This window comes from Puccinia triticina, chromosome 3A (genome assembly GCF_026914185.1).
Source record: "Puccinia triticina chromosome 3A, complete sequence".
Taxonomy (NCBI): domain Eukaryota; kingdom Fungi; phylum Basidiomycota; class Pucciniomycetes; order Pucciniales; family Pucciniaceae; genus Puccinia; species Puccinia triticina.
In genome coordinates this window covers 2880218-2893524 of record NC_070560.1, presented here as the reverse complement: position 1 = coordinate 2893524, position 13307 = coordinate 2880218, and the positions used below count along the sequence as shown (strand labels likewise).

Here is a 13307-nt window from a genome sequence, read left to right as displayed (position 1 = left end):
AGAAAGTCATCTCAAAGGAGAATTGTTCACCCACGGTATTGCCTATTGGAGATGTGAAGGTCTGTGTGGTCGAGGAAGGATCGAGGGTATTTGTTGGAGAGGAGTGTCCAGGACTTGTCGACAACAGTCTCCGAAGATGCACAAGTCAACCTGGATATCCCTCCTGGGCATCGGCGCCCTCGGCGGCTCAGCCAAGACGCCCTCCTCGCTTAGCTCGCTCCATCTCCTCTCCCCCCTGGCCGGCTTCAAGAACTGGCTGGTCCGTCGGCGCTCTTACCGCGTGGACGAGCAGCTGGCGGCCAGCTGCACAAGAAAACGCTTGGACGATGACCCTGCTCCGACGGGCCGAGTGACTGTCCAAGTAGGTACCGACCCTTCCATCCCGCTGCTGAGCTGCGTTCTGACTGGGTTCGCGATCTCTGTATGTTTGTCCAGCTGTTTCAGTGGAGATACCCGGATGTTGGCACGGAGTGTGAGACTTTCTTGGGCCCGAACGGATACCGATTCGTCCAGGTTTCGCCCCCTCAGGAGCACATCGAAGGGCCTCAATGGTGGACAGACTATCAGGTCGGTTCCACTGGATAGAAAGAAGAAGCATCCAATGGGGAAAAATATGCTTTTCTTCATAGGCCATTGACTGCTGATCCTCGTTGGTCTTTGTCAAGCCGGTCAGCTATCGGATTGGCTCCAAGAGGGGATCCGAGGCCGAATTCGATGCGATGGTCCAACGCTGCACCAGTGCTGGGGTGGGCGTAATTGTGGACGTGTGAGTGGTGTTTCCTTGGGAAGACTCCCATGATAACATGATCCCCCGCCTGACATGAACCCATCATTCCTATCTTAGAGTCCTCAACCATATGTCCGCTGGTAGCACCACTGAATATCGTCGAGGCAGCGCAGGCTCATCTTACCGCAAATACGACTACCCCAACGTTCGTTTCCAATCTCTTTTTTGACCTGCCCCCTCTGTCTCGGTATTGATTTTTTTTGCCCTCTTATTCTGAACACCAGCTGTACACTCGGAATAACTTCCACAAATGTACGCGTCTTCCCTCGTTCTTATCTATCTAGCATTCTCGAACGTCTTCCGTTTGCATCCGCTCTTAACGGTTCATTACTCGATCTGATTAGGTCGAAAGCGTGGAAATCTCGAGATCAGTAACTACAAGGATCGGTACGAGTGAGTAGCGTGAAGAACAAAGCTCTACAGACAAAACCACATGAGGGTTTCTAGCGCACCAAGCCAACACCGACTCACCTATGATTCTAATGTTCTTCTCTTTTGGAATGACTAAAATCCATGACTGATGAGAGGGTGCAAAACTGTGAACTGGTTGGGCTCGCAGACCTGAAGACCTCGCAACGCCACGTGCAGACCCAATTGAAGAATTATCTGACAAGCCTGGTCGACAAGGGCGTCGCAGGCTTCCGGATCGACGCTGCCAAACACATTCCCGCCTGCGATCTACTCGACATTCTCAAACTATTTTCCGTCCGTGTTGTCCAGGAAGTCATGTACACCGGCGGTGAACCGATCCGGCCCGAGGAATGTTCGCCCCGTGCCATCCCACCTTCAAACCTCAGTCTTTCATGAAATTCAAGCAATCCTTTGATCATCCTTACTCTTTCACTTCTCACTCGCATTCTTAGACTCCGCCATCGGCCGAGTTCATATCTTCCAGGCCGCGTACGATCTTAAACGAATGTTCTTGGTAAGACCAAAGCAATTCCTGCTTTCTTCTTGTTTCAATCGCTCCCTTCACTTGTTATTTAGTTGCACGTCTGAAAAGTGCCGCAAAGAGTTTGAGCACAAAGAATTGATTCACCGGCTCGGTCTTTCTACAGTCGGATGGAATCGCTTATCTAGGCCAGGTAAGTATCCTTCAATCCTCGCTTTGATGTTCTTGTAATCTTGAGATCTTAATCTGCTTTTGTTCGAAAAAAAAATCCATCGCCAAAATAACACTTATGCGGCACCAAGCCTGTTCCTTGGGGACCACAGTGGGGGGATGGGTAATCCACCATTCCTTCCTTGTTTTTTTTTTCTGCTGGAAGCTGTCAAGGCTAGTACTCACCTTTTGGTTAATCTTTCTTTTTCAAATTTAGTTATCTACCAAGGTAACTTTTTCATATCTATTTTCTCTTAAATGATGGTGGAGTTATGTTGTGTAGATGTTGCCGGACAAAATTCCTGACATGATAGCGGAACTGGAATGCCAACGAAGCTCGCACAGTCAGATTTTTGTGACCAACTGGGACCTGGAGCGGAACGACAATAGCTTGAGAATCGACCAGGACCCGGGGCCGTATCTGCTCTGTCAAGTGTTCATACTCACCTGGGGGTACGGCCAAGCTGACGTCTTTAGTGGTTATAACTTCTCCACTTACGATGAGGGTCCTCAGGATCCGGTCGCTGAATGTGGTCGGTCAGTTACATCCTCATCTATACACAATTGTTCTTCCTTCTCTTTCCAGTTATCACTCCGCTGAATGTGAAAGTTTTCTTTATTCTAGGTTGGGGTGGAGGTGTGAACATCGACATCCCATGGTCGTAGGGGCCATTCAGCTCGGGGCTGCTGCTTCGGGCCAACCGGTACACAACATAATAACTGTGAGTTTTCCACTGACATAGCAGCCGACACCCTTGCTATTCTCCTTGACAAATCCATACCGGAAAAGTCCGGTGCGCATCGGTTGGCATTCAGCCGAGGCTCGAAAGTGTTTGTGGCGCTCAACAACGACGACTCGCCCTGGTTGTTGAGGGACGTGCTTGTCGGTCTGCCGGTCCCGACCTCGCCCGGAAACGCATACCGAGAGTTGAGCTGCTCTCCCTCCACCTTCCTCCCCTTGATTTTGTCCAATATTTCCCTTCGGAGCTGCACATACTGACATTTATCCTCCGTTCAGTCGGCTGCATCCGTCTGATGACGGTCAACTCGTTCACCTACAGCGAGACCCCTCCTCCGGACTCTCCCGCTTGCGTCCGCTCACCATCCCTCCAAGATCGGCAATCGGTATCATGGTTGTCTAACAACATCCTTTTTCAAACCGTCTCCCTCTCTTTCTGTTTTTTTCTATATCTACAGCCATCAACCGCAATCCGTGTGTTTGCTTTGTTTGGCATACACTTGGTCTTGCTCCGCTGGATTTTGTATCGTTGTGATAAACAGTTTTTTTATTGTATATATCTGTTGAGGAATGTGTCTTCGAGTGCGCAGGATGTTGTGAATGTGTTTCCGATGGGTGGCACGAATCTCTCTTACCACGGTTCCTTGATGTGACTCCCTTAGAGACGATGTCTGGCTCACCCACCATGAACCCGAGCCTCCACTCCTTCCACAAGTCGGGCCGTCGGCACTTGAAACAACAAGCACGATGCTTTGCTGAGGTTTGATGCTCCGTAACTTCTCGGCCGAGACTTGCACGCAGCTTTCGTTGATTCCGATCCCATCTGAGCCGCGGATTGAAGTGATACATAGAACAGAAGGCTTAGTAACAAGCAAAGAAAACCAGCATCGACACCGCTCTACCTCCCCACTTTTGTAAAATGCGGGGCAAAACTTGTGACAAAGAATGTTCTCGAGCAGACTGAATGAGGTCCCGAGGGAGGCCTTCGGGGTGGAGGCGCCAAGGCTCGAAGGTGGAGGCGCTGTGGCGCCTCTGGGCTAATTTCGGCTCTCAAGCAGCAGCCGCGATCAAGATATTTGTGAGCGGTCGCACTCCTGCGGACTCGACTTGTGCCCAAAAAAAGCGCATTGAAACGCAAGGAATCTAAAAAAATTCTTAGATTAGTGGAGAGGTGCAGTTGAGGTGAACAAGTAAAGATCGTATTCTCTTTGAACAAAGACGACCCAATTATTAGCTCATCGAGCCGCAGACGAGGGAGAAGGATATCTCAACGTCAGTAGTCAAACTCTGTGGCCTGTTGCCTCAGCTTTGGATTTGACCAGTTATCCTCACCAACAGCCGAGTTTGTGCCGACGTTTTATAAGTTTGGACAAATCCAGTCTTTCAACCGGAGATGAAGATTGATATGTGGCACCAAAGAAAATGCTCGCTATTTTTCTATTTCGTACAAGTCACAGTGATACATCGCATCATGGCCCTGCTGCCTGCACTTGGTGAGTGCATATCTATTCCCGTTTCTAAAGTCAAACAACAGCTGATCGGCTGATGCTTGATTCCATCTCTCGCTAAAAGAGATCAAGCCAGTAGATGATACGATCATCAAAGGTGAGCCATTATCACCTCTAATCTCAGCAGAGGCAGAAACAATTCAGAAGTACAAGATTACTTTCCCTCACTTGAACAATCAAAACTTCCGAATAAGAGAAGGCCCACAAATGGGTAAGATGGAGGAATGCATCTGCTATAAATTTCTCCAAGCTGAATTTTGTGTACCTATATTCGTGTCCTAATATCAGATCTTGGGATGTTGATTGATTCAGTTGAATGGAAACAAAGTGGGTTTCTTTCAGATTCTTTGCCATGTTTCATTGAAATGAAGATGATTAATTTCACCATCTTTAAAGTTCAAAGAGATTCACTCAAGAATGAGTTTGCCCTAATAAAGAGAGACTTGTATCATTTAAGAAAGGAAGCTCCGGAAGAACTCAAGAATCAAGAAAATGAAAATGCTCCTGAGATTCTAAAGAAGTTGCATGAAATAGGGCATATTCACAAGCTCCTTTCAGCTCACATCAGAAATAGAACTGATGTTTTGATTGATGGGGAAGCAAGAAAGAATTCAGGGTCAGTGAAATATGGAATGGGCTGTCTGAAAGCAATGATGCCAATTACATTTGCAACTGCCACAGCTGAGGGGATCTCAACAGATTCAATCATCAAAAGCTTGCATGTCCTGTTGATTGAATTGAACTATCTTTCAAGAAGACACATTTTACTTCCTGAAAGGAATAAAACAGCTTTGAAATTACAAAGAATCATCTTTCAAACCGTTGACTATATGTTCCAGCATCAGTTGATATCTGAAACACAGTTCAGCCATTTCCTCCTAATGCCAAAAACCCTCAAATTGGCAGCAAGGAACCTGATTGCAACTTTTGAATTAAGATACAATAGGGATGAATTTTATCCTCAGTATCCTAGACCCCAATTCATCCTCAGAAACCAATATTCATCACACTTTTGGAGCATATTTCAAGGTAAATAGAATGAAAGTTTTTTTTTTCACAGGATCATATATCTTTTATGCTGACCATTTGAGTATGACCCCTCTGCCATCCTTAAATTTCAATTGGAAATAAAAATTCTCCAAAGTTATTGGTAAAAAGGAAAAAGTACAGTTTTCTTATCTCTGTCTGAAGTCCCTTATGATTCATAATCATTCATTGAAGAGACTAAGAGCAGATGAAATATTCATTTCAGTCTTTAACTCTGAAGCTATCTTCAATTCTTTGGGTAATGATCTTGAAACTTCAAACTTTGAAAATATGAAAAAGATAGAAATGGATGACATCATGGCCAATACCAGAATACATGATACCATGGAAAAGGCAAAAAAATACTTCTTGAAGACCCCCACAAAATATGAGAGAGAAGAAAGAAAAATAATATGCTTCCTTTATCTAGATTTTATCAAAGACAATTTTGGAGAAGAAGCTCTCAAAATTGATCCAGAGAGCCATAATTTTAAGAAAAACTGGGATTTAATTTCCAGAAGCTTCAATCTCCTTGAAGAGCTAAGTGAGATACACCAATATGTTGATCAGTTAAGGGATCCAAGTTTTGTTACAAAGCTCAAAAGAAATAAATCCAGTAAAAGTTTAGAACAGATGAGACAAATGAAACAGTACCTCAAGATAATTCTGAAGAGACATAAGCAAATGATAAGTGACATTCTCAATGGTGATGAAATCAAGGAAATCTACTCACAGGTAAGACAAATCAACCAGGTAAAGTATTATTTGATGAGATCCATATGTTTGACAGAAAATCAATTAAGGGATGAGGAAGATGAAAAAATGCTACAAGTTTTAAAGAAGAAAATTAATATGTCAAAATCCTTTCATTTCAATCTTTCTTGCCTTGTGCAAAGCTTCCTTCAATGTCAAGTGGATCAAAGATAATGCATCCAGCCAACACTGCAAAAGTGCAGTAATTGCAATGTATTGGCATGTATCTTTTCATGTATCAGTGCCTCATCCAAAATAAAATGGAAATTTGGTTCTTGGCCATGGGTTTTGTCACAACACCCCATGATTCCAACTGAGTATTTTAATTTTTGCAGTGTTGATCCAAAAATACCAAAAAATATCAAAAACACCAAATTATATGGAGGTACTGGCCCGCCAATTTTGCCAGAAAAATTTAATTTCCGCCCCTGGCCTGCCAAGTTGGCCAGTTTTCTGCCAAAGTTGCCCAAGTTGTGGCACTGAACTGCCATCCATGCCAAGGAACATTGGAAAACAGACCCCTCCCCGGGTAGATCACCGCAGCAGGGCCCGGGCTGTGAGCCCAAACCGGTACATCTGTCTCAACAGGCAACCGGAGGGACATATACCCATCTCAATGACCAATACAACATTGTTCAGTGAGGTGTATACCTCAATGGCCAATATAACATTGGTCAGTGAGGTGTACACCTCAAAGACCAATACTGCCTCAGTCAGTGAGGTGTGTATGTAGCTCAAAGACAAATATGATAATGGTCAGCAAGGTACCTCACCGACTGTTGTTGTAGCTGGATGACTGGTGTCATGGCAGTAATCAAGGCATGTATCAAGATGACTGGCATTATACTGACCCCAATGACCAATGGAAATACATAGATTCTGGTCATTGAAGTGTGTACCTCAATGACTGATATTGGGCCGGTCAGTGAGGTGTATACCTCAATGACCAATACGATATTGGACATTAAGGTATGTACCTCAATGACTGGGACCGTACCAGTCAAGGAGGTGTGTACCTCACTTTTTATCAAGTATTGATGACCGGAACAATACTGGTCATCAAGGGTATATGTGCCTCAGGTTGCCTGTTGAGACAGATGTACCGGTTCGGGCTCACAGCCTGGGCACCGCTGCGGTGATCTACCCGGGGAGGGGTCTGTTTCCGATGTTCCTTGGTATGGATGGCGGTTCAGTGCCACAACTTGGGCAACTTTGGCAGAAGACTGGCCAACTTGGCAGTCCAGGGGCGGAAATTAAATTTCTCTGGAAAAATTGGCGGGCCAGTACCTCCATGAAATTATCTGGTTTTTTTTATCATAAAGTATTCAAAACTAGGATTTGGAAGTTGGTTTTGGTAATATGTTATTTCTCCTTCAAACTGAAATCCAGGAAAACATTTTGCACCAGGTCTGATTGGAAAAATTCAGATGACTAGGGCCCTGTTTGACAGCAGTGATGTTATGTAATAATGTAACCCCTCCCCTTGGAGGTGTCACAAGCAGGATCACAGGATCCCAAATGATCCCCTACTGAACCCAATCACTCCCCCACCCATCCTGACTTGGCAGAGATTGCCTTCATATCTCTCCCAAGCCAGTTAAGCTCTCATCCCAATTTCCTCTTTTTCCCTTTTCTCCTCATCACCTTTTAGATAGTCTGACGCAGAGATTGCCTTCATATCTCTCCTGAGCCAGTAAACAACCCCACCGCAGGTTCTAGAACTGCTTGAGGCTCCGCCTCTGTGTCCCTGAGCCCCCCTTGTCCCAGTGAAGAGCCCTCCCCCATTAGCGGGCTCTTACAAATAATCACTGCTTTTGTATAACGGTGCCTCACCAAGGCCTATATTGTATCCAAAAATTTCCTCATTGCTTGGCCCCTCATCATCCCCACCCTTTCCTACATAATGACCCTGGGAGTGTATTTGGATAATACCCCTGGGAGTTTATTTGGGGTGATATTGGCACGCTTACACAACACACCCCAAATCTACCCCCACAGGTCTGTTAATCCCCTCAATGGCTGGTAAAGAATTTTTATTGGTCACCAACCGGAGTACACACTCCAACCAATGGGCCAACACAACCGGCCATTGAGATTGATGACCAATCCAACACAATCAGCCATCAATGACCTACGGTAAGGGTGGGACCCGAGGTTTGGGACAAGGCATGAGGCTTGTCCCGAAGCACAGACCTTGGACTGATTGGGGCATGCCCTGAACCCCAGGGATGGAACCAAAAAAATTCAACCCCAGAGGGGAATCTAGTCCTTGCCGCCGGAGGCTTGGACCATAAAGTCAAGGGGGAGGCCGGTGATGGCAAGCCCTTGTTCTTGGCGGTCACAGAGATGAGCTTGGGGGGCAGCAAGGTCTGGGGGAAGGCCCAGGCGGTCTCAAGGCCGATGTAGAACAGCAATCCAAGCGCATGGATTGCCGACCTCTTGAGCTCCGTCCAGCTAGGACCGGTCCTGTGCAGCTGCCCTTCCCCGCACCCAGGTGTCTGCTGATCAGCGCGGCTCCTACTACCCCTTGCAAATGCCCGGCAACACCCCCAGTCAGCTGCGACTCAGGGTGTAAATGGGTCGGGCCAACCCAAAACCAACCTGAGACCCGTTGGGTTTGGGCACATTCTTAAAGAAAATGACATGACCCAAACCCAACCCAACCCAACTTGTAAAATTGTTGGGTTGGGTTTGGGCAGCCTATTTCCTAATTGGGTCAGCCTTCAACACAACCAGTGGTGGGCAGATACATTATCCAAAATTTTGCATTTTTGGTTTGTAAATTTGAATTTTGCACACAAAGGTTCAAGTTATCAGCAAGATTTAAAGATCAGGGCTTTGTAACACCATTATCTTCAATTTGTGCCAAAAATATCACATTTTTATAGAGTAAATTCCTTCTAATCATTGAATACGCAAAAGATTTTCAGTTATCTGTAACTTAGTTACAGATAACTGAAAATCTGTTGCGTAATCAATGATTAGAAGAAAATTACTCAAGAAACATGGATTTTTTTTTGTTGAGATTCAAGATAATAGTGTTACAAAGCCCTGATCTTTAAATCTTGCTGATAACTTGAACCTTTGTGTGCAAAATTCAAATTTACAAACCAAAAATGCAAAATTTTGGATAACGTATCTGCCCACTGCTGACACAACTATGACGCCTCCAACAGCCAAGTTGGGGGCTTTTGGTGCCTAAGAGGTCGGTTCAACCCAAGACCCAAACCAACCCAAAATAGTATGACATCAGGTTGGGTTCGGGCAGCATATTTTAAAATCTGCCCCAACCCAACCTGACCCGCGCTAAATGTTGGGTCGGGTTTGGGTGTTGTTTTTTGACCCAAACCCAACCCGTTTAGACCCTGAGCTGCAAAAAAAGCCCGTTCAGTGTCAGCCCTTGCGCTTGGCCAAGCACTGTTGATGTCCTGGCCGCCCAGGAAGGCGACGAGCTTCTTCTGGGGCTTGTTGTTCCTCCACAATCTTCCCACAGGGGGCGGGGGTAAGTGGGCGGGCGTCGGTAGGAGGCTGGTTTGGTAGTAGGCCTTGATGACCAGCCAGCGGACCTCGTTGGTGGAGGCGTGGTGGGAGGCCGCGGAGGGGATGTCACTGGCTTGCTTTCCAAGCAGGTGGCATCGAATTTTTTTAGGGCAAGGGGAAGGAGGGGCTGGTCCTTATTTGCCTCAAGGAATGGTACCGAGCTGTCAGGCTTGGGTGATGCCAAGAGAAGGACTTCTCTTCTAGCTACACTGGCGACGGCGTTCAGTAGCCCGCAGAGGAGCGCAAGATACAAAAATAATAATATTCTTTTTAGATGATGTTTAATGGAGGGGCCACAAGCATGTGGGTTATTTGAGTTCCCTCCGGGGTACTATAGGGCCTGCTAGGTAGGGGTGCTTAGGTGCCTGTACTTCTGGGGCCTGAGAAGCAGGTGTGGTTGAACTTATACAGTTCCCAGGGGAATTGGAGGTGGCTCCAATAAAGTTAAAGGAAAAGAGAGGACTCACTCAGAGGAGGGAATCCTGAAAAAGGCAGGGAATCTGGTCAGATTTTCAGAAAAGGGCGGCGGTCAATCAAGTCTGAAGCTGATGGGGTCGATGCTGGCAATGCAATGAAGTGGTTTGACGGTTCTGGGGGGCCTTCACTCGCTCAAAGGCCCACGTTTTATATTGTTTGCTGTTCTTTAGGAGGTGAAGAGTTTGTGATAAACCTCTTTGCCAGTCCCCAAGTACCTCATCTTCTTGGCCAGGGTTAAGCTAAGGACCTTGTGCTATAGATCCACTGATCCTGGGTCAGCGCACAAGATCAAAACAATGTTTGACTTCTCTAAAGCGTTTGTTGGTCATGGGCAGAGAACTATTTACCATCTTTCTCTGCCTGGAGATTTTTAGAAATCAAGATCCCTTGAAATTCCTCTTGGGTACTCTTGAAGGCTTTTTTTCAGGTGATCTTGGTAGCCTCCACTACTTGATCCTCATCCTAAGTACACAATAGGAGTAGATTCCTAGATGGAAAGAACACAGTGCTTCATCTAATATCCTCATAGCAGGGTCTACACACTACCTTGACCGGTGATGGACTCCTTGAGGTAGTGAGGTACCTCTCTGGTCTCTTGGCCGGATCTAGGGTGACAAGTATTGCGATTTGATAATTGCACGATACTTTAGCTTCTTGGGTTCAGAGAGAATAGCATGAACTCAGGCTCTGGACAACGGTGGGCCGCTACACTAAACTATCTGTAGCGTGCACTATCTGCTATTTCAGCGTTGCGTAGTTCCTGACGCAGTGCCATTAGCTGTAGCGCCCGCTACGGGCCGCTACGCTACACTAACGGGAGCTAACAGCGCTATCAGCATTTTTAGCAGTTGAATAGCACTGCTAGCGCTGATAGCGGCGATAGAGGCCCTGTAGTTTCAAGAGGTGCCTTTTAGAGGTAGAGGGAAATCACTGTCCGCTAACAGAAAACCCCATCATTTGTAGTTTAGATCCGCTACGCTGCGCTGAACTACAGACTAAATGTAGCATAGCGGCCCACCGTTGCTCTGGACCCTAGAACACTATTTACTCTACGTGCTCATCCTTAGCACGCAGGCTACCTTTTCTGTGATCACCTGGTCTTTTGACCTCATATTGTGTGGTATTCACCAATCCTCTGAGCTTGAGGCATCTGGGAGAATCTCATGATTTCAATCATTGTGAGTTGTATCTACACAAGTAAAAGATGCATAAAATGAATTTTGAGCAGAGAAAAGGGTTGAAAACTAAAAAAAAAAGATGCACCCTTGCCCCCATCCTCAGAGCCTGTCATGACCCGGGTCTTGGGGCATTATATGAGTCCCATGCCGATGTCCTAACCCTGAGGCATGGCCCAATGGCAAAAGCCGGGGTTTGGGTCCCAGCCTTAACCTACGGTCATCAAATGGACATTCCCCTCAATGACCATTGGTCATCAAAGAGCCCATGCATGATGTATTCCCCTCAATGAACATTGGTCATTGAAGGTACTATTTATTCCCCTTGATGACCATTGGTCATTGAAGGGAATAGTTATTCCCCTTGATGACCATTGGCCATTGAAGGGACTATGTATTCTGATTGATTCCCTTCAATGACCATGCACCGGTGTGAGAACTCCTTTGGGACGGGTGGCAGTTCTGTGAGGGGGAGATAACAAATATGATATTTGCAGTTAAGCAATATTTATGTTACGGGTGGTTTGAAGGACCTGCCCCTCTATTTTACTACACAAGGATTCTGAAAACAAAATTTATTTATTGTTGTGGCAAAACCTTGATAGAGATCACTATGTGTAGTAGTCTCTATCAGACTTAGATCAAACAATGCAGATGATGTGCAATGACACAAGCTATTTAAGAACCTGATTACATATGATCACAGGTGTTGGGTGAGTGGATGTTTGAGATCACACTGTTAAATGAATGAGTGACTGGTTGGTTGGTGGCTGCTATTCACATGCTGAATTCAAATGAGGGGGGAGGAAGGGCTCCTTATATAGTAAAATGTGAGGGATTTTTGCTGGTGGGGAAGTAAGCTGAGGGATTTATGCTGGTGTGACTTCTCCTGTGAGGGATTTTTGCTGCATGGAAGCTTCTGTTGAGGGATTTTAGCTAGTGAGCCTTCTGATAAACGTGTGATCCAACATGTGACTGATGATTTCATGCAACCATACAGGGGTACGTGTGTGCACCTGTAGAAACTACACCCTAACTATGTAATTGTAACTGATTCTATACTATGTACTACCAAATATAATTCTATAGTATTTGATTATGTTCTGTCACAAACCATTTGACCAAAATAACTTTTGACTGAGTGGAGCTATCCTAGTGGTTCAAGTGAGTGACTAGGGGTTAAATGACCTTCAGAATCTAATTATGCAACAATAAATCTAAGAATATATCTCCTTCTCATGTATTCAACCATCACTTTATGTAATTTGATACTTGAAACAGATTTGGCACACCACACCGGCCATTGTTGAGAGGAGTTTAACACTCCAGTGGTGTTGCACATATGTACACTCAATGGCCAGTATTTGCCGGCCATCTTTTCATGTAGGCAAATTGTATGACAAAAGTGGCAGTCAAACACTTGAGTTATATTGCAACATGTGAAATTCACGAGTGATGTGTATCACATTAGTGAAGTGCACAACATCACATAAAATTATTGCTGCCAGATGGGGCCTAATATTTCATTACATTAGATTTTGTACCTATTGTGTTTTGAAAAAAGCTTGGACAATTTTCCAAAATTAGTTCTGCACCAGAAAGTTTAAAAACTAAACTTTTGGGGTCTGGAAGGCACTGGTAGCTGGATACCAGTAGAATCTGTGAGTGAACCCCATTTTAGACATACACCAAGTGATGTTGATGTTTTTTTGATGGAGGGGGGGATTACCCAAATGTCCAAGAATTATTCAAAACACAATATGTGTGCACATGAGAGAGAGTCAGAGACATGTGCAAGAAAAGAAACCAATCTTTTTTTTATCTATTTCCCTAAGAGCAAGTGTTTTGTCAGCAGCAGTGATACCAAGAGTATAACACTTCTAGCTACAAAGGCTGATGAGAAGAAAGCTGGTAATCTATTCTCAAGACAGTATATACTTATAATAAAAAAGGAGGGGCCTAAATGGTAATTTAGGGGTATTTAAGTGCCCTCCTTCAGATACAGGGGCTGCAGCGCGGTGGTGTTGGAAATGCCTGACACAGCGGGGGCCTGTATAAAAGGTGTGGTTTGCTGAAGTAACCCCTTCGGAAATCTGGGAAGATTCCGGATGATAGCAGAGGGAAAAGGGAATCACTATGATATATTTCCCTTATTTGTCCAATTTTTTGGAATAAGACGCATCAGAAGGGTGTGAGGAAT

The 13307-nt window shown here is 45.3% G+C and overlaps 2 protein-coding genes across 2 annotated transcripts; both read left to right on the top strand.

The window, feature by feature from the left end:
- Window positions 1–136: 136 nt before the first annotated feature.
- On the top strand, window positions 137–2122 carry PtA15_3A343 (uncharacterized protein; the record flags this gene model as incomplete). The annotated part of the gene is made up of 11 exons (XM_053167302.1): window positions 137–361; window positions 436–567; window positions 666–766; window positions 845–932; window positions 1012–1039; window positions 1132–1180; window positions 1315–1550; window positions 1651–1712; window positions 1846–1872; window positions 1982–2013; window positions 2107–2122. The coding sequence occupies 11 exons, from the start codon at window positions 137–139 to the stop codon at window positions 2120–2122; spliced, it is 996 nt and encodes a 331-aa protein (XP_053018532.1).
- Window positions 2123–2196: 74 nt separating this feature from the next.
- Window positions 2197–3031, top strand: PtA15_3A342 (uncharacterized protein; the record flags this gene model as incomplete). Its single annotated transcript, XM_053167301.1, has 4 exons — window positions 2197–2426; window positions 2515–2611; window positions 2680–2816; window positions 2908–3031. 4 exons carry the CDS (start codon window positions 2197–2199, stop codon window positions 3029–3031), a joined length of 588 nt encoding a protein of 195 aa, XP_053018531.1.
- Window positions 3032–13307: the final 10276 nt, after the last annotated feature.